The sequence below is a fragment of the Genypterus blacodes genome, unplaced genomic scaffold (assembly GCF_046128005.1).
Source record: "Genypterus blacodes isolate CSIRO-AG114 ecotype Tasmania unplaced genomic scaffold, CSIRO-AGI_Gbla_v1 ptg000045l_1, whole genome shotgun sequence".
NCBI classification, from domain to species: domain Eukaryota; kingdom Metazoa; phylum Chordata; class Actinopteri; order Ophidiiformes; family Ophidiidae; genus Genypterus; species Genypterus blacodes.
In genome coordinates this window covers 2,342,207-2,367,643 of record NW_027466858.1, presented here as the reverse complement: position 1 = coordinate 2,367,643, position 25,437 = coordinate 2,342,207, and the positions used below count along the sequence as shown (strand labels likewise).

The following is a 25,437-nucleotide window of genomic DNA, read 5'->3' as shown; positions in this document are numbered from 1 at the left end:
TGGAATTAATTCATGCCGTCTGCTCCTCTGAATGGCTTCGGTTTACTCAAAGCAAAACCCTCACAGCCGTTGAAGAGACTTTAGCATCAGTCTGGCCTCAGTCTGCCCAAAAGCATCATGGGTAGAACATGATCTTCTGCCCCTTTAAAATACTTTAAATGCTCCTTTTGTGTGAAGGAACCTTGGCTTCCTGTAGAGGTCAGGAGTCACTTAGAGTTGGGTTTGAAAGTAAATGTCTGATATGATTCAGTCCTGCCTCTTGGTAAACAGACTGGAGACAGACAGACAGACAGACAGAGACTCTGCATGCTAAGTGTTCCACCAACCAGACAGGTTAGTTGTCTCACTTCTGCAGTGTAATATAGAGGAAAGTATCCTAACATAAATCCATCCAGTCAGATAAACCCACAGGTGAGTAGAGGTTGTGTCTGAACCATAAAACACTTCCTGCCCTAGTGCCATGCAGCAAGACATCAGAAGGCTTCCTGATTCATGCGGTGCGAAGGTGTAGTGACTGTTGACCGGCATCTCTGTTCTGCAGTCTGTGGGCGTCGGCGGCTCAGGCCTGATGCAGCCGACCAATCAGAGCAGAGAACACTTTCAGGGAGGACGCCTTAAAGACACAGCGCTGTGTGAAGGGAAGAGCTGCAGCAGGGGAGGAGGGAGATGGAGGGAAGCAACACACATAATACACCACCTAGGGAAAAGAGGGAAATGGAAATGTGTACAATACGTGTGTGTGTGTGATCTATACGTGAGACTAAAAATGTAAGAGTTTGTCTTGGACGTGACCATGTGGATTGAAGTCGTTCTGCAGTTGTGTGTTGTTTTGTTTAGCAGCACTGAGTGTTCTCAAGAGGAATGAAAGTTCTGCAACTAACTTAGGCTAACTGGGCATGTTCTTCCTCCTCGTCTTCACTGCCTCCTCTCTCCCTCCTCAGATGATCAAGAGGAACATCAACAATGTCAGGAGGATGACCTCTCATCCCACGCTGCCTTACTGTAAGCAGCCTCATGACGTGATGTGTGTCTCTACATGATGACTAACTGGCTCTATGATCCTCACATTAAAGAGCCTCTGGGCATTACATCATCACTAAAGTTCCTCTTACCTAAATGTGTTAAAGTTGTTTTTCTTGTCCTTCAGTTTCCGTTAATTTAGCTAAGTCTGAGTCAGCCCCAGCAGGTCGTCAAAATGAGAACAAGCTGCTGGGAAATCAACCGTGTCCTGATCATTGAACAGGATGGCAGAGCAGGTAGCAGAGTGAGCCTCACTAACGGGCCGGTTTGTGTTTCAGACCTGACCGGAGCTCAGGATGGAAGTGTGAGGATGTTTGAGTGGGGTCACTCCCAGCAGATCATCTGCTTCAGGAGCCCAGGGAACTCCAGAGTCACCAGGATCCGCTTCAACCACCAGGGGAACAAGGTTAGAGACACGCACACACACACAGTTAACTAACGCTCTCAAACTATACTTAGCAGCATAATTGGAGTGTGATGAGTCTGTCAGATTGAGTATTTTCACACTTCTGTTGCCTTGCTGGCCGGAGCCACAGACAGCGTGTGGCGTCAGCGCTCATCACCACAGATGAGCGCCTCCAGCAGATCATCCTGTGAGCTGCTGCCTGTGCTGTGCCCTCTTATGCCTCTCTGCTCTGGGCTGAAGTGTTGAAAAGGCTTCAGATAGAGGAATGAAACCCGCACTCAATTCTAGATGCATTTGCTTTTACTCATGAGACTGTGGAGCCGTCTTTGAAGATAAATCTATCGTTCAAGCACCTCGCTGTTCTCTGTCTCTGTAGTTTGGTATCGTAGACGCTGACGGAGGTTTGAGTCTCTGGCAGACGAACACCAGCGGGGTCGCACCCAAACCCTACCTGGTAAGACTCACTTTAGGGTGTCGCTAAGTGTTCACTAATGGAGTAAATGCGCCCTAATGCCCTGTTTGCTTCTCTGTCCCAGACGCTGCAGTGCCACAACAAGACGGCTCACGACTTCGTCTTTGTCGGCTCCTCCTCCTTTATCGCCACCGCAGGACTTTCAACTGACAACAGGTACAGCAGGAGGAGAACTTCACCTCCGGATGCTTTCCCATACCGCCAGTGTACATTGAGTGCTGTGCCATGAATCTGTAACTCAGCAGCGACCGTTGCTGTGTTTAGTTGTGACTAATCATCATGGTTTTGTCCATTGTGTCTCAGGAATGTGTGTCTGTGGGACACTCTGGTGACTCCTGCCAACAGCCTGGTACACGGTGAGCTGAAGCCCCGCTTGAATACTAATCAGTGTATCTGTGTAAAGCCTCAGCTCGTACTCAGATAACATTTTAAATGCCCCTCTTCCTTCCTCACTTCCTGGCTCTCTACCCGCTCCCTCTCATGTTTGCCTTCCTTTGATTCGTCCTTGCACCCGTCTCATCTGTGCCCTGATCTCTCCCCTCAGCGTTCTGTTGCCATGAGTCTGGAGCGACGGTGCTCTCTCTGGCCTCCAGGCAGCAGCTGCTTATCACGGGGGGATGGAAAGGATGGATCAGCGTCCTGGAGCTTCCCCACAGGCACCAGCGCCAGAGCTTCCAGGCCCACGACTCGCCGGTCAAAGCGCTGGCCGTCGACCCGACCGAAGACTGTTTCATCAGCGGGTCATCTGAGGGCAACATCAAGGTACGCCGCCGGCTTCAATCCTGCCGCTCTGCATCCAAGAGGAGAGCCGAAGCCACCGGGCACACGAGGCAACACGTCTCCTTCTTTGCTAATGCAACGTTTTCAACTCATTGTTGAGTTTCCAGGGCTTCTGAGTGAAGCAGAGCCGTGTGTGTGTGACTCATTCTGTTAGAGCTCCTCTACCTCATGTGGTACTTCTATCAACTGCTGTTTGAATTTATAAATCCGATCTAACAACTGGAGTTCTTCAGTGATCTTATTACTAAAAACAGGAAAGAAACACATGGATGGAATAATTGGATCGAAATCTGAAAAGTTTAACAAAGAAGGGAACTTTTCCGTTGCGACCCCCAGATTATAAACCCCGCCTCCATCACAGCTCTGATCACTTCCTCTGCACTGAATCAATCAGGCCGTGTCCGAGCCGTCCTGCCGGCGTGTGTGTCTCCTCTCCTCTCCTCATCAACAGAGAGACGGCTGAGACGTTTATCTGTGGACGCCGTCACACTTCTGATTTACTACCTGACAGCAACAACAACATAATGAGAAATGTGGAGAGGAGGAAGAGCTTAGATATGAAAATAGTGTTTAGACTGAAGAGGCTCCTGATTGACTGTCTGTTGGAGAGCGTCGGAGCAGCTCACACACACAGTAACTCTCTCTCTCTCTCTCTCTCTCTGTCTCTCTGTCTCTCTCTCTCTCTCTCTGTCTCTGTCTCTGTCTCTCTCTCTGTCTCTCTCTCTCTCTCTCTGTCTCTCTCTCTGTCTCTGTCTCTCTGTCCTCCTCCTCAGGTGTGGAGCCTGAGCACACAGTCTCTCCTCTACACCTTCCCTAAAGAACACGCCCGCCAGTCGCTCCTCAGGAACCTGGGCACGGGCGTCATGCAGATCGAGGTGGGGCCGGCCAATCACATCTTCTCCTGCGGCGCCGACGGAACCATGAAGATGAGGGTCCTCCCCAACCGCTTCAGCGTGGCCGACAACAACAACCACTGCAACATCAAGACCGCCGTCAAATTCATCATCTAGGCGGGAGACGAAGCCGGCGGCGTTAAAGCCACCGGGTCAGATAATGTGAAGCCCAGCTGAGCGTGGTCAACCAGCAGAGCCGGGCCCGTAGTTTAGGCTTTACTCAGCAGTGTTGTGGTCTGAGCTCTGGGGCTCAGCGGGCGTGTGTGAGATGTAGTTGTAGTCACAGTGAGCACACAGTGTTCAGAACAACAAGGGCACATTCAGCCAATCAGAGTCAAGTGTTTGTTTCAGAGAAGAGCAGATGAGAGCGAGCGAGCTGAGCTGAGCTGAGCCTCCACCTCAGTGTTTCTGTAGAAGAGTCTGGAGCCGCAGCTTTGTTCCTCCACAGCCTCACCTCGCTCTGCGTTTTGTGTTTGTGGCACGGTGATCTGATCCTCAGGGTTGTTTGTTGAAGCTCCTCTCGCTTTCTTTCCGTCGCAGCGGTAAGCCGACACAAACCTCGACTTACTGGACTGATTAAGTGTTCCTTACCCGGGGTTCAAACATCGAGAAGGCACAACAAGCAAACACATAAGAGGCCGGGCGACGGCATTCAGAAGCACACCGTGTCCTGTCGCCACGACTCCCAGCGCGCTCTGCTTCTCCAAAACGCGTGTGAGCTCCCGATTGGATGACGCAACCAGCTTAGGATGAAGTGTTCCTCCTCTTCGTCAGCAGGACAGAGGCGTGCTTTAGGAAACGCAGTCTGCCATCTCTCTAATGTCAGATTAGACCAAAATAGTGACTGGCTTCGCTTCTGCAGTCTTGTGCCGCTATCCAAAGTATTTTCTTACTTCTCACGGACGACCTGAACACACCATCGTTGTTGTTTATTCATTTGCACATAGAAGTTAAGCTCAATCTAACATGGTGTCGGAGAGAATTCCAAGTCCTTGATATTAGTAAGATGACGGTGTTTGAAACGGTCTTAGCCAGTCGTGTTATCATTAAGTGTCCTTAAGCTCTCAAAAGTACTCCTGCAGTGTGTGTGAGTGTGTGTGTGTGGACTGTCGGCCCTGTTGATGTTGATCATTGTCGGTGTTACCACGTTGCACAAAGTAGCTTTAATTTAGACCTTGTTGCTCTGGAAACCACGAATAACACTTTTCCCCCTCTGTGTTTCAGTGTGAAGCATAAGAACAGGTAGCAGGCTGGAGTCTCTGCTGGTGACAATGGAAGTGGAGAGGGAGGGGGGGGGGGGAGTGTGTACATATTTTACTCCAGCAACAATGCACTTGACTTTCAGACTCCATGTGGACCACGGAACAACCTTTGGAAAGCCTTTTGTTTCGCATTTTCATCTCAAAGTGACTTTCCGGCCATTTTACAAACGTCGGCGACATTTACATCCAAAACGACATCACCGATGCGTCTCAGTGGCGTTCTGCTGAGGTGTGACCGTGACGTTCACTCGGCAGGTGTGTAAGAATGTACCATGGAACACGTTGAAAAGCCTGTAACCTCTTATTTGTTCACGCGTTGCCATCTTGTAGGGACTTCCGGGTTTCCTCCTGGCATGCAAGATGTCGCCCCGCCTCCCCCACAACGCGAGCCCAAATCAGATCGGTTTCACGAGTTCCGTTATAGCACAACACAGTTCTGTTCGGGAATCCATAAGGTACGTTAAAGCTTTTATGGAGCGCAGATCCACAATGGTTACGTTCCGACCTGCCGGGTGGACGGCAGAAGCCTCCAGAACGCCACAAACCACAAACTTGAGTGTTCAGATGTAAACGAGCCGAAAGCGTGAAACTTTGGAAAATGGCCGGTGAATCATTTTAATTTTATTTAGCGCACTAGTTGGTTTAAGTTTGTGACCTTGACAGATTTGTGGTGATGTGAGCTTTTACTGCATTTTTATTATTCTGCCTTTTTTTTATGCACACACAGCACACGCTTACATAAGTCGTGTGTGTGTGTGTGTGTGTGTGTGTGTGTGTGTGTGTGTGTGTGTGTGTGTGTGTGTGTGTGTGTGTGTGTGTGTGTGTGTGTGTGTGTGTGTGTGTGTGTGTGTGTGTGTGTGTGTGTGTGTGTGTGTGTGTGTGTGTGTGTGTGTGTGTGTGTGTGTGTGTGTGTGTGTGTGTGTGTGTGTGTGTGTGTGTGTGTGTGTGTGTGTGTGTTCTCTCCACATAAATAAGGAAGAAGTTCATGCTATCTGGTCCTACAGGCTTTACGTCTGAAGGATTCTAATCCATGTAGATAAGATAAGACTTATAGAACATTATTGTGCTGCAGTAGGGAAACAACAGCTTTGATTTCAGGGAGGAGAAGATGGTAATAAAGCAGATTTAGGTTCTGTTCTGTACATACAGACTCAAGAGATCAGGCTTCTCACACAGTAAAGGCATCATGAGCAGTGGGGAATCATTAAAGCCACTTCATGATTATATAACTCTGTACAAACACCAGATGTATTTAGGAACACGTGCATATGTAGGAATATAAACAGACCAAGCGATGAGGCAGGTTTAGGCTTTAGATTTCTTGTCTTGGGTTTCTTTTGATTTTTGTTTTCCAGGTGTGGCTCAGAACCACAGTGCTGTTTTATTTTCCCCACGCCTCAGTGGTTGTAAAGTTTATGTTGTACTCCAAAAGCAACTGGAGAATAAAATATTTTATCAAAGGGTGTTTCCTGTGTGTGTGACGCGCGCACACACATCCTCATCACCTTCTCCGTCCGTCTGATGCTTCTTCCTCTTCTCAATCATGCAAATGTGAATTTGATCAGATAAATCTAATTTTCTAATGAAGATATTGTATAAATCCTAATGTATTCTACATAAATATACAGATGTAATAAAAATGAATGTAATATCAGGTGTTGTCTGTAAACTATAAATCATCACATTTTACTCCCATGTGTCAAAATGCTTTTTTATTAACAGAATTTATTGCAGTAATTAAACCTCACACTGAACAGAGAGCTTCTATTCCACTTCATTATAATACAAGGATGTTAGAAAGAAATTGATTCTCAGTTGTTCAACCGGACGCCACTATACACATGATTACAAAGTGAAAGACACAGCAGGATGGACTCACTCACACACACACACACACACACACACACACTGTTAGACTCTCACATTCACAATATTACAGTTTGAAACTTGATTATGATTAACAAAAGTAAATCAATCGCATCCATTGATCCCTTGTTGGATCATTAAAGGCAGGTGTGTGTGTGTGAGGGCACGTTTAGGCACGTGTGTGTGTTTGTGTGTGTTTGTGTTCAGTTAGAGCGCACACATGAACCAGGCGAAGGGAAGCGGGTGGAAGGACGGAAGCTCCTCTCTGATTGGCTGGCAGGCTGGTCCCTGTAGTCGTCCCGCTGGCGTGTGTGTGAGGAGCTCATAGCTTGGCGTGGTCTTTCAGGATGACCTCCAGCTTCTGACCCAACATGATGTTCCCTCTGGCCTTCAGCTTGCCAGCAAAGAAGGCCTGGCAGGGGAGCAAAGAGGAAACGAGTCAGATTTCTGATTGGATTTTACTCATTTTCGAGCGTGTGGGTATTAAGAGGAACACGGAGCCCAGAGCCTGGGGCTGAACTTCACACATGCAAATGCAGCGAGCCCGAATATTCACAAAGTAAAGAGAGTCTCTCTCTCTCTCTCTCTCTCTCTCTCTCCTCTCTCTCTCTCTCTCTCTCTCTCTCTCTCTCTCTCTCTCTCTCTCTCTCTCTCTCTCTCTCTCTCTCTCTCTCTCTCTCTCTCTCTCTCTCTCTCTCTCTCTCTCTCTCTCTCTCTCTCTCTCTCTCTCTCTCTCTCTCTCTCTCTCTCTCTCTCACACAAAGTACACACTCCAATCACACAGGATCATGACGATGCTGAGCAGTGAACTCTTCAACTCTACCAACTAATCTTCCTCTGGGCTGCTGCCACCTCCATCAAGATTCAGTCCTGAAACCGATCCTGCCTGCAGGATCTCGAGTGTGTGTGAGTGTGTGTGTGTACTTGGATCGATATCATTCACTGTGGGAATATTCTAAACTCTCCACACACAGCTGAAGTTTTATGAATTCTTATGGATGTTATGTTTTGTAATGTAAGACGATGAGACCAAATCATGAAACGATGAAGAGCTCTCACTTTCTCAAACATCTACCGACCTCAGCACCTTATTAAATGTGTGATGTGTAGTAAAAAATTAAAATAAATAATAATTATTAAAACTTTGCACGTTCTCCATTTTGCCAAACCTCATTATTCCTCCTCCTTTCTGCCTGTCAGACCCTGAGCAGGTGTGTGAGCAGCTGCCAGAACCACACAGGGACTCGTTACTGCCGCCTACCTGACAAATCTGCCTTTCACACAGAGAAGAGTGAAGTCAAGGAACGACATGTTTTTACCTTCTGAGGGTTGAGGTTCCCCTTCACCACCTCTATGAAGTCTTCATCAGACACGGTGAAGGTCACGTCGGCCTTCCCAGCGTGAGGGCCTTCATGTAAGGAGCCGCTGCCGTTCTTCAGGTCGATGGCTGTGGAGAGGGGGCGGGGCAGAGAGGGGAGGGGGGGTGAATCATGAGTACTTAACAGAGATCGGCGCTCCGTCGTTTGGTTCCGTCTGCTTTGCCTCTGACGCTCGTATTTTCCCGCAGTTACTGGGCCGTAAACATGGCTCGTGTCTTTAATTTAATGCTTAATTTGAGAGCGGAATGTTAATCGGGGTGAAATTACGCCGTCAAATTTATCGCTCCTGTTAATTTCTCCGGCTTGTTTTCATTTTCCAGAGCCAAAGTCAGACAGAGGACCGACGGTGGAGACGAGTGTGAAGAGGCAGGAATGTCAGAAAGGTAGTCTTGAGTAACGTAGCAACGTGTGTGTGTGAGTGTGTACTCACTCCACTGAGCAGCCGTCTTGCCGTCTCTGGTGATCTCCCAGCCAAACACGGCGTCGACCTTCTTGACGAGCTCCGAGCCCATGTCTTGAATGCGACGGCCGATTTCGGCGAACACCACCGCGCTCTGCAGGCCTGCTTCCTGTTCAAACACAACCAGCAGCCATGACGTCTCTGAGCGTGACGGAGACGTGATGGAGGATTTGCACGATATCTCACTTTAGTCAGGTTTTCAGCCGGAGACCCTGGTGGTCCGTGTAGATCCACATAAGCCCCCGACAGAACGACAGCACCCGTCTCCTTCACCTGCACCCAAGACCAGAGCAGGGAGACACATTGAAAACATTGCGGCTCAGAAACACGGAGAGTCATTCTGGTTTCATAAGACTAAACTATTAATATGAAATCTGACTTTGCACTGCATGTGGATCCTGTTTCCTTCCTTCCACATCTCCGTCTGCAGCGACTGGCCTGGAGTCACAGGTTTGGAGAAGCGAACCTGAGGAGGAAAAACAGACCGACTGGATAAACACAACTTAAATAAACATGTTGGAGTCGTTGTAGCAAAGTCAACATCCACATTTGTGCTTCATCAGCCCCGGTGTGAAGAGAGCAGACTGAAGACACGCCCCCTCACCTTGATGGCCTTGAACCTGGCGGGGTCGTTGTTTGCGAACTGCTTCAGGACATGTCTGGCGGCGAAACCGAAGGAGCACAAGCCGTGAAGGATGGGAGCCTGGAAGCCTGAGAGCAGGGCAGACAAAACCCCCGTGAATGTAAGCAGCCTGGACTCGTCTGTTCTGCGTGTCGGTGCAGGTTTACACTTCTGTCTCACCTCCCATGGCGGCGAAGCTGGGGTCGATGTGCAGAGGGTTCCAGTCGCCGCTCAGACGGTACAGAGCCGCCTGCAAGCAGAGTTCAGAGGCTCACAGGCTGGAATTTAACGGCTGTAGAGTTTAGCTACGATTACTAATTTAAGGTGAAACTTTAGGGTCTGATTCAGCAAAACTAAGATGAATGCCTAATCAACTGTGAATGCAGCGGTATGGAAGGTAAAGAGCGCCACAGCTCCTCGCTCAAATGCTTTAAATGTTAACAAGCACCTTTACCTGTGTGTGTGTGTGTTACTACAGTAATTCCTCATCTGCATGTGGGGTGAACACACACACACACACACACACCCACACACCTGTTCCTGTACGATTGTGATATCGAATTGAAATCGGTTCGCTGTTCATGATACTTTTTCTTTATGACTCCTCAAACTCATGTAGGTTCCCAGGTGTTGACCCCTGAACCCTGAGCGCAACCTCCAGGCTGAGGAAGCTGAGTGTGTGTGTGTGTGTGTGTGTGTGTGTGTGTGTGTGTGTGTGTGTGGGTGGGTGTGGGTGGGTGTGTGTGTGTGGGTGGGTGTGGGTGGGTGTGTGTGGGTAAGTGGGTGTGTGTGTGTGTGTGGGTGTGTGTGTGTCTGTGTGTGTGGGACATCAGCCTCTGCAGCTTCAGGGGTGAGTTTGTTTAGATAAAAGCGTCTGATTCTTTCCCTGTGTTTGTATCTATGCGTCTCATTTGTTATGCAGCAAACACTCACTTGGTCTCTGGTGGTCGTATCGATCATCACGGCGTCTGGGGCTCTGTTAGGAGGAGGCAGAGCCGCCTGAGGGAGGAAACACAAACTCAATCAAACCTCATTAAACATCAGGCTGAACTTATTCGATAAAGAAAGTTAAAGTCGGTACCATCGCTTTCTCAGAGCTCCTCTTCCCTCCGAAGCCGCCGGCTCCCACCACAAACACAGAGAACTGGTTGTAGCACAGTAGCTCCTTGCCGCTGTAGGTGTGAACTGTGAACCGGCCACGGCGGAGACATGCGGTTACCATGGCGAACCAGGACAAGGCACAAGGAAAGAGAGATTATTATAGCAACAGCTCTGGAGTGTTTGTGTCATTTCAGTCTCTCTCACACACACACACACACACACACACACACACACACACACACACACACACACACACACACACACACACACACACACACACACACACACACACACACACACACACACACACACACACACACACACACACACACACGTCTGAGTGACATTTTCTGATGACTGCATCGTCTGGAGCACAATCAGAGCTCAGCCGTGTGGAGGCCGACTGTGACACACACTCCACACTCCACACTCCTCCTCACACACACACGCTGCCACCAGCTGATTTCACCACACTTCAAGATCTAAACTAAGCATGAACTGCTTTTGTTTTGTTTTTTTTGTTTTCTGTAGGAGGACACAGGGACACGGAGACACGGAGACACGGAGACACGGGGCTGATATCAAGGAATTACACAGGATTTCCATTTGTGGCTCCTGGGGGAAATTAAGGTCAGATTCATTATGAATGATGCCGGCGCTCGGCTTTGTCGTCCGTCTCTGTGGAATTGTCGCTCCCCCAAAAAAAAGTCTGACTCATTCTTCTGTTTTGTGCGTGCATGCCTCCACCAAGGCCGCACAGAGCACTCAAATGTTTAAAAAATGTCTTCAAAATGGATTTGGGTTTACAGGCGAGGCCTTTGAGAGTGTTTGTGTGGTGTTGTTTCATCTGTTGGTGTGTCAGAGGCTCCACACCTGCAAAACCTCTCAACCAATCAGAATCAGAACGTTCCTCCACTCACCGTCCAATAGGATCACAGCTCCGGATCCTTTGTCCAGGACGTCGGCTATGGAGGCCTCAGACCTCACTGAGCCTGAAAACAAACAAAATATCTGAGCTTGTGTGTGTGTGTGTGTGTGTGTGTGTGTGTGTGTGTGTGTGTGTGTGTGTGTGTGTGTGTGTGTGTGTGTGTGTGTGTGTGTGTGTGTGTGTGTTAACATACCTGAGGTGGGCAGAGGTTTGTAAAGCTCCAGGTACTGCTCCCCATGTAGAACCTGACACACACACACAAACACACACACAAACACATATACACAGTCATTTTGGCACGTCAACACAATCTCATTGGAGTCATTAAATTGTGTGTGTGTGTGTGTGTGTGTGTGTGTGTAGGATTGTGCGAAATTTTCCATATGGACAGAAATATTCACGATACAACTTTACACACACACACACACACACACACACACACACAGATGGAGGATCTACCTGTGTGAAATCTATGTTGAGTCCGGGCACGGAGGCGAGGCCGCCGCCCATCATGGCGGCCTGAGAGGGGACGACCCCGAAGGAGGGCAGGCAGCTGAAGTCAGGGTGGCCTTCATACAGGAACCTGCAAGGGAAACGTTTGAGGGAGCAACCTGTGAAAGTCACACCTTCAGAAGCAGCAACCACAGAAGAAGATGAAGAAGAGGAGGAGGGAGGAGGAAGAACATCACAGCACAGACGGAGGCACAAGCTGCAACAGATCTCAGTTCCGTATTTGGAGTCGGGTCACAGTATGGAGTCGTCGCGCTTTCAGTTCAATTTCACACACTTTGCCTCGCCAAACCACGAGTCACGCACGGACACACACACACACCCACACACCCACACACACACGCCGGATACGCACCGGAGATGGTCCGGGTCCTTGGTGGACATGCCGACCCCCAGAGCGTACAGGATGACCTGGGTGTTGGAGAGGCTGCATGTGGTGGGTGGTAGTTTGAATCCCACCGCCTCCGCCTGCAAGGGAGGGAGGACACGCAGGGGGTTTTAGTGCTCATGGGCAAGGCAGCAGTTATTCAGAAGGTTTCATTTTTTGAGAGGAGAGGAACGTGGAAGAGATCGAAGAAGACAAGCGAGCAGGGGAAGGAGAACGGCGTCGAAAAAACGATCAATAACATGAAATATGTCTCTGGACCTGCTGATGGTTAAACTATCACATGACTCGGTGCAGCAGGAGCGGAGTGGAGTCCAGACTGAGCACAGAGTTGAGTTCATTGTTTAGTCTTTCCTTTGTGTACTCTGGGCCTCTGGGTTCCTCCTGGACTCATCTGCAGTCTCTGCATCGAGGACCTAAGGGACCAGACGGCGTTCAGGAGGAATCAGCAATTCAGAAACGGGCTCCGGGGGGGTCACAGAGTTTCTGTTAGCCATCAGCACAATTTTAAGACCAATCCTGAACTTGAGCGGTGGCCAGTGCAGGAAGGCCGGGAGTGATTTGTGCTTTAGCGACGAGCCGAGTGAAAATGAGATTTAACAACGGGGACGGAGATTTACAGGAATCAAAGCCGGACGCTGTGATGTTCTAAATGCATTTTAAAGCTGAGGTGAGGTGCGGAGCTTAGCAGAGTAACGAGCACTTAAACCCCCATAAAGCTGCACAGCCTCTGACTGGACTCTTTCCATCTGAGAAAGAAGAATAGTTTCATTCATAACTCCAACGCTTCTTCATCTGGGAGGGATGCAGGTAGAGACGGGACCCGGATCTCTGCGCCTGCTTACCCATAAGGCCACAGTGTGACCTTAACCCCAACGACCACAAAACCACAAAATGGCTGCGGCAGAAGCTGCGTGCTGACTTCAGATGAGCTACAGTGACAGCTAAGCCCCCTAAATCAAACGGAGCATAAAGTTCTGGAGACGCCAATAAACAGCTAAGCCAGGTGGTGACGAGGAGCCGCTCCAGCTGTTGTGATGCCCAAGAGTGTGTGTGTGTGTGTGTGATGCGGATGCGAGTCGTAAAACGTCTCCATCCGCCATCCGTTACTGAGGAGAAGATACAGGAACAAGAAGGTGGACTGAGATACTGAGACGGCCGTGAATATGAAGGGAAGGACGACAGAGGACGGAGAGTGAAAAGGACATGGAGGAGGGGAGTGTGTGTGTGTGTGTGTGTGTGTGTGTGTGTGTGTGTGTGTGTGTGCGAGAGAAGGTAGAGACCACCCTCCACACACACACACACACACACACACACACACAGGTAAAATGTTGGTGTGTATTCCTGGCCGAGGCCCCCAGACCCCCTGTGAGCTCCATGGCGGCGTCTGTACTCACAGGATTGATCCCTGAGGACGTGGACGAGGCCGGATTGGCGGCGATGTCGTCCTCCGTCTCCACTCGAGACAGCACGTCCACGATTGACAGCAGGGACCCTGAGTGGAGATTACAGATGAGAGAGAGAGAGAGAGAGAGAGACGTCAGATAAGCTCATCCCTCCTCACTGCAGCCTGTCGGTGCTCAGTGGGATCACACCTTTGGTCTCATTTGGATTCATATTCTCACAGTTTAGCTTCAGAGTGACACCTGAGGGACGGGAATCTGAGCAGATCTCAGAGGCGTTTAATGGTCAACACACTAACATTCAGCATCTTGTGACCCGCATCTTCGTTTTGCCTCTGCACGTGTCGCTGAGAAGAGGAAGAGGAAACAGAAATAGACTCTTGGTTTGTAATTAGCGTCACTCACAGGCAGGTGGTTACTGAACACGTCTCAGTAATAAGATACAAATGAGAGGGAACTACAAAGCCATGCTAATGAGAGCAGCTAGCGCCCGCCGGGACCGCCGCCCCCGTTCACTTCATGTTAACACGACCGGCCTTTTCTTCAGAGAACATGGAGTAGGAGGAAGAGGAGGAGGAGGAGGAGGAGGAGGAATCATAATCAACACTTTGCACCCTCTCGTCTACGTGGGGACCTAAAAGCAGCAACGCTCTCCTTGTTCGCCATCTCGTCTTCCTGTGCGTCCTACTCTGAGGAAACTTCTCTGAATCGACGCCGAAATGATCCGAGCGGTTTCAAAACTGGCAAATAATCAAGACGGAATTCTCAGATTGTGGTTGGCAAGGTGGATGAGCGTAATTGTTGGCTGTGTCTCGGCGTGTCGCGGCTAACACGCCCACGTCCCTCCTCATTGACGCCGCGCGTCTCGTCTGGGGCTGAAAGCGAGATAATTAGCAGCGACGTCGCTCGCTGCCAAAATCTTTAATCAGTCTTGGCAGGAAATTGTCACTGTGGAAATACCAAGAGTGTCGACCTGCAAACACGCAGCCGGCGTTCCTGCTTCATTGTTTTTTCCGTTGGCTCTGATTCCTCTGGGCTTCACTCTGAATCATTCCGACTCGACCTTGCTCTCCTGTTTCCAGGCTGAGCTGAACGTTCCCTCCGTCTGACAGCACACACAAGCACAGTTTACCTTTGATTGCTTGTTATCCGTCATTGTCTTTAAGGCTTAGGTTTCTTATTGGAACGCAGCCTGTCTTACTGACCTTGTGTGGTGTTTGGATGAGTGGCGTCTGTAAAGTCACAGATCTCGTCCCACTTGTCTCTGACCGCCTCAGGAGACATGGGCTGTTCCTTGTGTCTCACGATGCGGCCTTGAGAACGCTCCCAGCGCACTGCACACACACACACACACAAACACACACACACACACACAAGTAAACACAGGAGGATGTTGAATCAATGAAAAACACACACGCACACCATCACACACATACCATCACACACACACACACATAAAACACACACATAACACAGACACCATCACACACACACACACACCATCACACACACACACACACACCATCGCACACACACACACACACACACACACACACACACACACACACACACACACCATCAAACACACACCAACACACCATCACACACACACACCATCACACACACACCATCACACACACACACATAACACAGACACCATCACACACACACACACCATCACACACACACACCAGTACTCACGTTTTCCAATCCAGCCGGCCCCGACCTGGAAAACAAACAGCAGGAAGCAGAAAACACACAGGAAATCAAAACAACGTCCATTTATGGAATGTATGGAATGTGGTGACGTCACTCAGATGAGCATGTGAGGTGTGTATCTGCTGGCGTACCTCAAACAGGCCTCCGCTCTCTGCACACTGCTGGTGACAGAGCCAGAGCACCAGAGGAGCCACGTACTCGGCCTTCAGAGACGCCACCAAGTCTGAAACAACAACCAGCTTAACACTCAGCGTGGGGGAGCTCTGCCTCAACATTATTACTTGTATTATTCTAAAGAAAAACACACAGTATTTGTTGCTCGACATGGAAAAGGACACAAGCTCGCTGTGTGTTCTCAGACCGGCCTCCAGCAATCAGAGGGAGCAGACCAGAATCTCTATTAGCTTCCAAAAGAGGCTGGAGGGAGAATTAGTGTGTGTGTGTGTGTGTGTGTGTGTGTGTGTGTGTGTGTGTGTGTGTGTGTGTGTGTGTGTGTGTGTGTATGTTGGTGTGTGTGTGTGTGTGTTGGTGTGTGTTGGTGTGATGGTGGGATGTTGTGTGTGTGTGTGTGTGTTGGTGTGTGATTGTGTGTGATTGTGTGTGTGTGAGAGATGGTGTTTGATTGTGTGTGTGTTGGTGTTTGAGTGTGTGTATATGTGTGTGATTGTGTGTGTTGGTGTTGGAGTGTGTGTGTGTTGGTTTTTGAGTGTGTGTGTGGGTGTGTGTGTGTGTGTGTGTGTGTGTGTGTGTGTGTGTGTGTGTGTGCGTGTGTGTGTATAGCGGCCAGGCTGTGTTACAGGATGATTCAACGTGTTCTGATACCAGACTCTCGATGTCTTAGTTTATACAACCACCCACTCCGAGCACAATGGCTGGAGAGAAAACACAAGATGTGAGTTCTCTGACAGCAGCAGCTACTGTGGCACACACACTCACCGAGGAAGAAATGGGAAGCATACACACAATAATGAGTGTTTGCTTTAGTTTCATCTGTACACCATCGTGTGCTGCTTTACATCTTATAATGGAACATGGAAGATAAACTCCATCATCTTCATCTGAAAGTAATGAGTCAAACTGCCCTTAACTGCTGATTTGTTGTTGTTGATGATGATGATGTATTTATGCAATATTCTATAACCTCTGAATTCTGTGTATGAGCCGTTACAAATGTTATACAATCCACAATGTCTCTCTCTCTCTCTCTCTCTCTCCCCCTCTCTCTCTTTCTATTCCTGAAGCCCGAGTCAGTGCAGGCCAGCTGACATATGGAACCGAGTCGTTTACTCGGGACACGCCGCCCTCAGAGGACACTTGGCACAGGCGAGTGCGACAGATGCTCCTGTTCACCGTGCGGCGACGCGGGCGTAACAACAAAATCCTTTCTTGTCTCTTTCCGCAGAGCTGCATTCTCTCACACACACACACACACACACACGTCATCAGATAATGGCTCCTTACACCAGTGGAGGTTCACAAGCTGATTCTGTCTCACTGCGTCATCATTAAGAAAGCATTAACTTCAATATTTGGAAATATTTTAAAGGTGATTAATGTAAATAATTCATAAGCATTTCCTGTGAGTACATAGACAGACGGAGTGTCGCAATCAAAGACCAACATAGAGTACGTGTGTGTGTGTGTGTGTGTGTGTGTGTGTGTGTGACTGCAGTGTTTCCTCACAGGATGTAAATCAGCATCCTCACATTATGCAGCAGCTCTAAATGCCGTGATTAGTCGGTCCACAGAGCGTGTGTGTGTGTGTGTGTGTGTGTGTTAAGTGCGGCACAGCAGCAGGTGGCGTCCGTTTCACCGGCCCCCTCATATACATTTACATACTGTGTGTCGTGTGCCTGGCTCACCGGGGGGCATGACCTCCTCGGTGAGTCTGGAGCCGGCGATGGGAGCGATGGTGTTGCTGTGGATGTTGTACTTGCGTCCCTCGATGGCCAAGGTGTTGGACAGACCCAGCATGCCCAGCTTGGCCGAGCTGTAGTTGGCCTGGCCGAAGTTTCCGTAGATGCCGGCGGCGGATGACGTTAGGATGATTCTGGCAACAGACGCGGCCACAAAACGACAAGTCAGCGCTAATACAGAGCGACAAGCATCACTATGCAGTAATGGATGTCACAGACGGTCCAAACAACCCCCCCATCCCATACACCACACACACACACACACACACTGTCAGACAAATTGGCACACACAGAAACAAAATTAGTGTATGTAGGTACCAAGTAATATGATGCATACCAGTGTTAACAGGCTGCAGTACACACACACACACACACACACACACACACTTCATCTCAAACAGTGTCACATGGAATTATTACTGTAAAGATGATGTAAGCAGAAATAAATGCATATATGCAAAGATGCAGTTCTCTTAGTACACACACACACACACACACACACACACACACACACACACACACAGCTAAATCTCCTGCAGGCGTTTCACCCTCAGCCAAGCAAACGTAATGAAGATAAGTACAAGCGCTCCATCCAACACATCTGAAGCCAGCAGTGGCACCGGTCATCAAAAGGCAGTGATGCGTGTCACAGAGCGCTCGTACTACAGACCGCAGTGATCAGGAGCCACCGGGGGGCTGCAGTCTGAGGCCACAGCTCTAAAGACGCCCGTCTGTTTCTGATTTGACACTGCAGGACGGTTCTGTTGTCTGTTTCTAACTCGCTCAGAACCCAGATGTATATTTAAAACCCCGCAGCCTTTTGTGACCCAAACTGAACCTCAGTCTCACAGAGAAACATTTGAAATGAGACGCGGCTTCAAGGAGGAGAATCAAAGAGGGAAGAATGTGTCTGCAGTGAACCACCACCACCTATATATACACACACACACACACACACACACACACACACACACACACACACACACACACACACACACACAGTCACTGCTGATGTCGCTATTCACTCTGTAACTAACTCTGAGCTTATGTGACTGAATTAGGAGCTCTAAAAATTCCCTCGGGCCACGTTTGTTCATTCTGTTCTCGCTCTGGGCTCTGTGACGGCTGCCTGGTGTGAATATCTGCAGCGCTCTCAATGAGATGTGGACGAGTTCATGTGACAGCCCACGCTCATTTAGAATCATGAGGCTTCACGTGTGTGCAACCTGAAGGAAGCTTTGGGGTTTGGGAGTGACGGGCTGAGGCAACATCTGCTGCCCGGGCTTTGACCTTTGATCGTCAGGGAGTTTGATCCTGCACAGGAGTTTGATCAGTTCCCACCCGCTTGCTTAGGTTTGAATCCAAGCCTACACTCCTCTGTCTGCCCCCTTTTCACGCCTCCTTAAGTCAAATAATGTCTTCTGATGTATTCTACGCTCCGGATCAGATGTTGAGCACTCGGGAGTCGATGTGGAGTTCAGGGACATCGGTAAATATCTGGATACATTATCGCCGCTTCTTCAATCTAAGTAGGAACAGAGATCTGTAACCGTGTTTACCCACATTTCTTCTTTGTTAGTTTACATGTGAAGCCACTGGAGCTGAAGCGAGGGTGCAGACTTCCTGTGTGAACTGTTGTGATGACACTGATTTACATACTAATCACCCAGAGTGCTCGTCATTAACCGGGCTCTCCACTTAGCAAATGTCTGAACCAGACCCAGAGCAGTGGCAAGGTTCCATTTTATATCTATGCTTGTATGGTTTGGCGTCCTTCGAAAGCGCGTCTGCTGAAAACCCGGTGAACTCTGAGGCCTCGTAAAAAAGAGATTGGAGACGCCGTCCCAGCGTTAACCCCTCGGCTGCCGGTGTCTGTTTACCTGCCAAACTTTTGCTCCTTCATGTGGTTCCATGCTGCTCGGGTCACCATGAAGGATCCTCTCAGGTGAACTCTGTGGATCAGGTCTGAAACGGAGAACAGGATGTTGACACAGTAGAGAAGTTCAACCTGATGCAGATTCATAATTACTATCATTAGACGAGCAGAGGCTCAGTCTGGGTTTAGACATATTTATCCTGGGCTCCTAACATGATCACGCCTCCTTGTCAAAGACTTCATTCTAACTTTGTGGAGCTATCTTGGTGCTGAGATGATTCTGCCCATAAGTACGTGTGACTTTTTAAACCAGACTCTATCTTAGTCGACACATTCACACCTGTGCTTGTCACTTTATTTTCTGAAGTATCTCTGCCTTCTCCTGGTTATCTGCCCTGAAGTGTTGAAGTTTGGAGATCTGACATGCGGCTCTGTATGCAGGAGCATCAGGGAGAGAGCACAGCCTGAGGGGGCGACTTAGGCCGAGTGCAGCTGGCGTCACTCCTGCTGACTCCTGTACGGCCCCATCCATTCAGTCAGGCCTGTTTATGGGCCGGTGAGATTCCTTTGAATCAAATTCCATTTTTTTGAATGTGTCCTTAAACACAGAGGACATCAGGCCCCCCCCCTCCCTCTCCCCCATCTGCTGAGTATTTCCCTACTTTGTATTCTGGACACTGACTCTGATGTAAGGGAAAGGGTTCCACCGAGCAGGCCGCGAAAACAAGCAAATTGAAGTTGTCACTTGAATTCCGAGGGAATGGAGGAATAATATCCACACCCAACACTTCCCAGGGTCGCTGGACAGCGGTCTGCATGCTGAGGGGCTGAGGAGGTGAGGGTGTGTGGCCCTGCTGCTGTGTGTTGCGTAGCAGCTTTAAGAGTGTGTAGACTTCATCCTCTTTGGTTACCCATGACTTCTCCCCATGTTGGTTTAGGTATTACACATTTTTTGACTACACTCATCCTCTTATTAGACTTGCTAAATCCCTCGCCGTCTCCCTTTTTGACAGGCAGTATGCCGGCACAGGTGAGTGGGTGGACTGCAGAGTTGTAAGCCGAAGCTCTGGACAATGCAGCAGAGACGCCTTTGCTTTTTCCCTTGATCCTGTTCCACTGTAAACCTGATCTCCTGCAAGCCACTGAGTGCTGAGCATGAGTCTTGAAAACCCTCCGCAGAGAGGAACGATCAGTCACACTAGTAAAGGATCTCCCCTCCATTTCTCCAGTGACCATACACCTGCCTAACACTCCTGCATCCTGCACGCTCTCCTTCTGTCAGCCTCCACCTCCACTCCAGCAGCAGAAACTACAGAGCTGAGCAACTTCAGGAAAGATAAGAGCAGGAGGAGTGGCATTCTGTCATGTTGGACGTAAGGGTCACCTCTCTTATACAATGATGTCGTGGCGATGGAACACACACGTGCCATAGGTCTTTGGACTGTTTACATTGCACATTAAGTCCTAATGGCTTGACCCTGAGGTGAAGGAGGCCCAACGGACAGATGAAGGCCAATCACCACTCTGTTATGGTCCAATGAACTCTGAAGCTCCTGAGGGATCTCCTGTCTGTTCGGCCCTGGATAAGCATCAGATTGTGTCGTCCAGGTGTGTAGCTTATAGGAATGGGAATGAATCCTAACAGGTCTATGCTGACGTCATTGTGAAATCAGTGGACTAAGCCGATTGATCCTAAATGAAAGAAGAGAACTGATGCCAAGAATAAGTAGCGCTCAGTGAGTGTGTGTGAGTATAAAGTGGGTGATACAGTATGAACAGGAACATAATGAGGAGAATAAACCTATCAGTGTTTGTGTGCCTTCGCCCGTGACTCCTCAGGCAGCTCTCAGAGAAAGATTAATAGGTTGGAGATTAAACTCACTGTTGCATATTACAGTAATTGCACTGAATACTTAAATTCTATCACGATAACACAGAAGAAGACTTTTACACACACAACTTGATTTCATCTGGAGTCAGTTGGTATCCTTGGGCGTCTCACGGGCAGACTGCAGACGAGCTGGATGCTTCGCTCACCTGCTGGGTTTGGTGAGCTACAACCAAACTTTTAAGATACTTCAGAAGTTTTTGACAGGTTTGGAGCCTGATCTGCCAGAAACTGACTTTGAAACACTGCAATATCTTCCAGAAGAAAGCGGTAGTTTCTATATTAGGACAACAGAACAGACGATCTAACCAACGCCATCAAGGGAGCAACAATATCATAACTCGCTGAGCTTTAAGAGACATGTTTGGGAAGCGAATGCTGGAATGAAGGAGGTCACTCGTACCCCAAACCGATCAGAGACACCCAAGACAGGCATGTTGCAGTTCTTTATGCATGTATTTCCCCTGTGGCAGAGTGATATTAATATTTAGAAGGCTGCACCATCATGCTCACGAGCCTCCAGGCCGTGATTTCAAAATGTGAGCCACTTGCATGATACAGGTACCAGAGACACGGTAAGAATGTTAATAATAGATGTTGGTGACCGCTGTGCAGGCTGCCCTCCTCCTTTTAATTATTATTCCTGCTGCCTGTGTAGCTGTGGGAGACATCAGGGCCTCCTTTCAAACCTCTACACATCACGTTTCTGCTGTTTGTTTATACACCGGGTCAAAGACGAAAGGTTTGGTCTGATTGGTCGTTATTACATATTTAACATTGTGTTTTTATTCAGACATCTTTGTGTGAAATAGTTTGGAAATGTCCATCTTTCTTCCCTCAGACAGGATTTCACACAGGGCTAAGTGATAAATACATAAAGAAGTGTGCGATTGTGTGAATGTGTGTATCTGACTGACACGTTGAGCAGGAACGAGTGTGGGTGTGCAGAAATAAAGCAAATATCCTTTAAGTTCACAAGCTAAATTCAGCTTCCACACAGTTGAATAACAGTCAAAAGCTTCCAGAGGCTTCCACAAATGTCACGAGTCCAATCTGCGGTAGACGGAGGAACGCTACTGTCAGAGGGCCGGCGACAAATCTCTGTAAATCTCTGAATGTTTGGGGTTTTTCACCTTCAGGATTAATATACGACTATTCTCACTGCAGGTGTTGGGTAGATTCTATTTTCTATCTCTTCTATTTCTACCTTCTGCTGCCTCATGCCATTACTCTCTCTGTGACTCCGGTAAATGGGCTTCATGCCAACTCGAGGGTAAACACAAGTAAATGAACAAATAAAATCAATTATGGTCCGACTCAAACACTGCAGCACGGCGGCTTTGATCGCAGCACATTCAGAGTTGTGAAGCCCAGATTAATGTGATCGACTCGTCATAGAGATAGTTATCATTTGGAATATTAAGATCAGGAATAATTCAGTTACCCCAATCCAGGTCGCTCGTCCTGGGAAACGATCGATCACGAAGAATCCTGGATAAACAAAAGAAGAGGAGTGAGTTTACGCTTAAAACTCAAGGGTCAGTTAGAACCACAAGATGTAAATACACTTCAAGAAATGAAAGGTGATTGCTGTATGATTCCTTACCCTGCGTTGTTTATAACGATATCTGAAAGAGGGACAACATTCTCTAGTTAACAGCAGATATGATTGTGATTAGACTCTGTTTGGAGATATCAACCTAAGAGAATAATCACCTATCCGTCCAAATGTATCCAGCGCCGTCTGGATCACTTTGTCTCCATCTTCTACAGAATCTGTACAAACAAGAAAAGCTCCAATCTCAAATCACAATCTCAGATCAATCATCATTTTTGGTGCGACGATTTAAGATTCATAGGAGAAGGACTGAAGGAAGATGAGTTATAATCTACTGAAGCATCATTCACCTCCTTAGATTAGTTTGTTTACATCGGCATCGGATGGAAGTGAAATTTAATCCCTCCTGCTAAACGACATCATGTACACACACACATCTTAATTACTCCAACACACACCAATAAAACAACAACGGTGTCTCTCTTGGTTCTTTAACACTTTTATCTTTGTGCGATGCAGCGATAGCAGCGGGCGATACCTTCGTCTACATTACTCGCCGACAGTTTCATCTGTGAGCCGGTCAGACTGACAGAAATCAATATTGTTCCTGAACGCACCATTAAGTAGACAAAATACAACAAGGAGGTGGGCTTAGAGAGAAAGAACAATACACACAGAAGAGAAGAGAAGAGAAGAGAAGAGAAGGGAAGGGAAGGGAAGGGAAGAGAAGAGAAGAGAACCTTACCATAGTTGGCTACAGCCTTGCCTCCCTTAGATCTTATCTCCTCCACCACCTTATCAGCAGCTGCAGAACTCTTTCCGCCCCCTTTAGTGTCTCCCCCAAGGTCGTTCACTTCATTGCAACAACAAGAAGAAGATTAGCGGTAATGAAGTGATTTTTGCAATGACCTATTAGTGATTAAGTGTCGGGGAGGGGGAGGGGCCGTAAACCCATTCACTGTCAAAGTTCAGGGGCGAGTTCAGAGCGGGGAACAGGGAGATGGATGACATCGCTTTGAACAAGGAGGGTGTTTGCTCCCGTTTCAGCAATTATTGAGGTTCAAACGCAAGTACTGGATGATGGTATTACTCGTCTGCAGGGGAGAGATATGGTGTAAACCAAATCAAAACAAGGGGGTGTGTGTCCATAAGCAGGGTTGTCCCACACCAATAATTAAATACCAATAATAGCTCTTGTACAATCATCTAATAACTCATGTGTGTGTTATTAATGCCAAAATGACAACTAACAACTGACAGTTCAAGGGGGACACATCGGGCCATGTTGACACTCACACACACACACACACACACACACACCAACAACAAAGCTGCTGTTTGTTTACCTACAACTGAGGCTCCTCTCTCTCCAAAAGCAAGCGCATATTCTCTGCCCAGGCCTGTGGAGACAAAGGGACAACAGGTCAACAAACTGGAGACTCGAACAGATTCAAAAGTGTAGGAAAGCGTCACGAGCAGCCATTGTTTTGGTGCCTTATGTCCTTTGACACACTTCTGCTGGCGTGATTATGCAGTCACGTACTTTGCTCCCTGTGCTTCTCCAGTTCAACACAATGTAACACACACGTAGTAACTTAACTGTCGGCTCGGTTTTATTTAAATAAAGCTTTATGACCCCGCGCGCTGACTTGTCGAAACTATTTGCCTCGTTTAAATGTCTAAATCATTAGCAGCTAAAGCTAACCGAGCTGCTGCAGACTGGTACAGTTAGCCGCTTAGCTCGGGTGTTTTACCTCCACCGGCCCCGGTCACCAGCACGACTCTTCCCTCGAACGACAGAGACATGACGGTGTGTTTGTTTGTTTGTTTGTTTGTTTGTGTGTGTGTGTGTGTGTGTGTGTGTCTGCTCCGGTGCTGACTGAGGGCAGTAACTGTGGAGATGACAGCCAGCAGAATTACTCCAGCTATGGACACTTCCGCACACGCCAGGAGGCGGGGTTATCACCAGCCAATCAGAGACCTGTTTTCTCCTGATGTAGAATTTTACATCCATGCATCTCACAGCTACAAGTGGAGAGTGTGTGTGTGTGTGTATGTGTGTGTGCGCGCGCGCGCGCGCGTGTGTGGCATGTTTAAAGGATTGTATTCATGGCATTTACATGCATATGTTGTGTTTAATTTGCAAGAAACAAATTATGCAAATTACATTAGTGGCAGATGGGAGAAATGAATGGATGACATCATCATGAATATCTGTCTTGCATGCTATTTCCTAATGCATGACTTTTTGTGTGTTACTGCCTTGCATGCCCTTGTTTGTACCTTTGTTTAATCCCACTAGGAGTTCCTATTGCACACCCAGACATCTGTGGAGAGGAAATCTCTCTTTAAGTGCCTCTCCTGGGCTTTCTTCCTTTCTTCCTTATACATTAAGTTTTTTTCCGGAGATTTTCCTTGTCTTCCTAAAGAGCTTTGGGCTGGTCGGGATGTTCCTGATGTTGATACTTGTGTGTGATATTGGGCTATACAAACAACCTTATATCACACACATCATGAATCATGTCACTGTTAGCACCATCATGAATGAAGTCATACAGTAGAGAACAATGGATGCCAGAATTTAATTAAATCTTTTTAAGTCGATGAATTCCACCTGCCGTTTAATTATTTAGAAATATATTAACGTTTTCCTCTCCCTGAACTCCTTTACTTCTTCTTCCTTCTGTGGGTGTTGTTGAACCGGCTTCGGTTGGAGACACAGCAGCGGTGCAGCTGCATCAATGCCTTACAGCTTACAGCATTCTGCATATCATCATCAGCAGAGGAAAATCAATAACATTGAGTGGGCAACTCATCACGCACCAGCTACCTTTATTATCATTATATCTATGTTTATCTTAGAGATATCCATACTTCTTTAAAAAGACTGCCTCCCCAGATCGGAGCAGGAGATGATATTTAAATGCCATGAGGAAGCCTGATTATATAACATGCTCATCCATAATGTGTAGGCTTAGTGAAATGACCAAACA

The 25,437-nt window shown here is 48.1% G+C and overlaps 2 protein-coding genes across 2 annotated transcripts in view; one reads left to right on the top strand and one right to left on the bottom strand.

Annotated features, from left to right (window-relative positions):
- Window positions 1-5,422, top strand: part of dmxl1 (Dmx like 1) — a 34,812-nt gene extending 29,390 nt beyond the window's left edge. Inside the window, exons 45-51 of the mRNA XM_076149414.1 lie at window positions 942-1,002; window positions 1,299-1,426; window positions 1,803-1,880; window positions 1,963-2,054; window positions 2,202-2,254; window positions 2,443-2,660; window positions 3,452-5,422. Of these exons, the coding sequence (XP_076005529.1) occupies window positions 942-1,002; window positions 1,299-1,426; window positions 1,803-1,880; window positions 1,963-2,054; window positions 2,202-2,254; window positions 2,443-2,660; window positions 3,452-3,688 (867 nt within the window). The 3' untranslated portion in view covers window positions 3,689-5,422. The remainder of the gene's footprint in view (window positions 1-941; window positions 1,003-1,298; window positions 1,427-1,802; window positions 1,881-1,962; window positions 2,055-2,201; window positions 2,255-2,442; window positions 2,661-3,451) is intronic.
- Window positions 5,423-6,530: 1,108 nt separating this feature from the next.
- hsd17b4 (hydroxysteroid (17-beta) dehydrogenase 4) lies at window positions 6,531-24,392 on the bottom strand. The gene is made up of 25 exons (XM_076149413.1): window positions 24,199-24,392; window positions 23,791-23,844; window positions 23,190-23,297; window positions 22,603-22,662; window positions 22,493-22,514; window positions 22,331-22,377; window positions 19,003-19,087; window positions 17,069-17,256; window positions 15,338-15,429; window positions 15,189-15,213; window positions 14,693-14,821; window positions 13,482-13,579; window positions 12,055-12,167; window positions 11,649-11,772; window positions 11,383-11,434; window positions 11,182-11,253; window positions 10,242-10,345; window positions 10,094-10,159; window positions 9,341-9,410; window positions 9,143-9,249; window positions 8,918-9,004; window positions 8,725-8,811; window positions 8,509-8,647; window positions 8,019-8,146; window positions 6,531-7,111 (listed from the first exon to the last, which is right to left on the bottom strand). The coding sequence occupies exons 1-25, from the start codon at window positions 24,248-24,250 to the stop codon at window positions 7,022-7,024; spliced, it is 2,199 nt and encodes a 732-aa protein (XP_076005528.1). The 5' UTR covers window positions 24,251-24,392; the 3' UTR covers window positions 6,531-7,021.
- Between the last annotated feature and the right edge of the window lie 1,045 nt (window positions 24,393-25,437).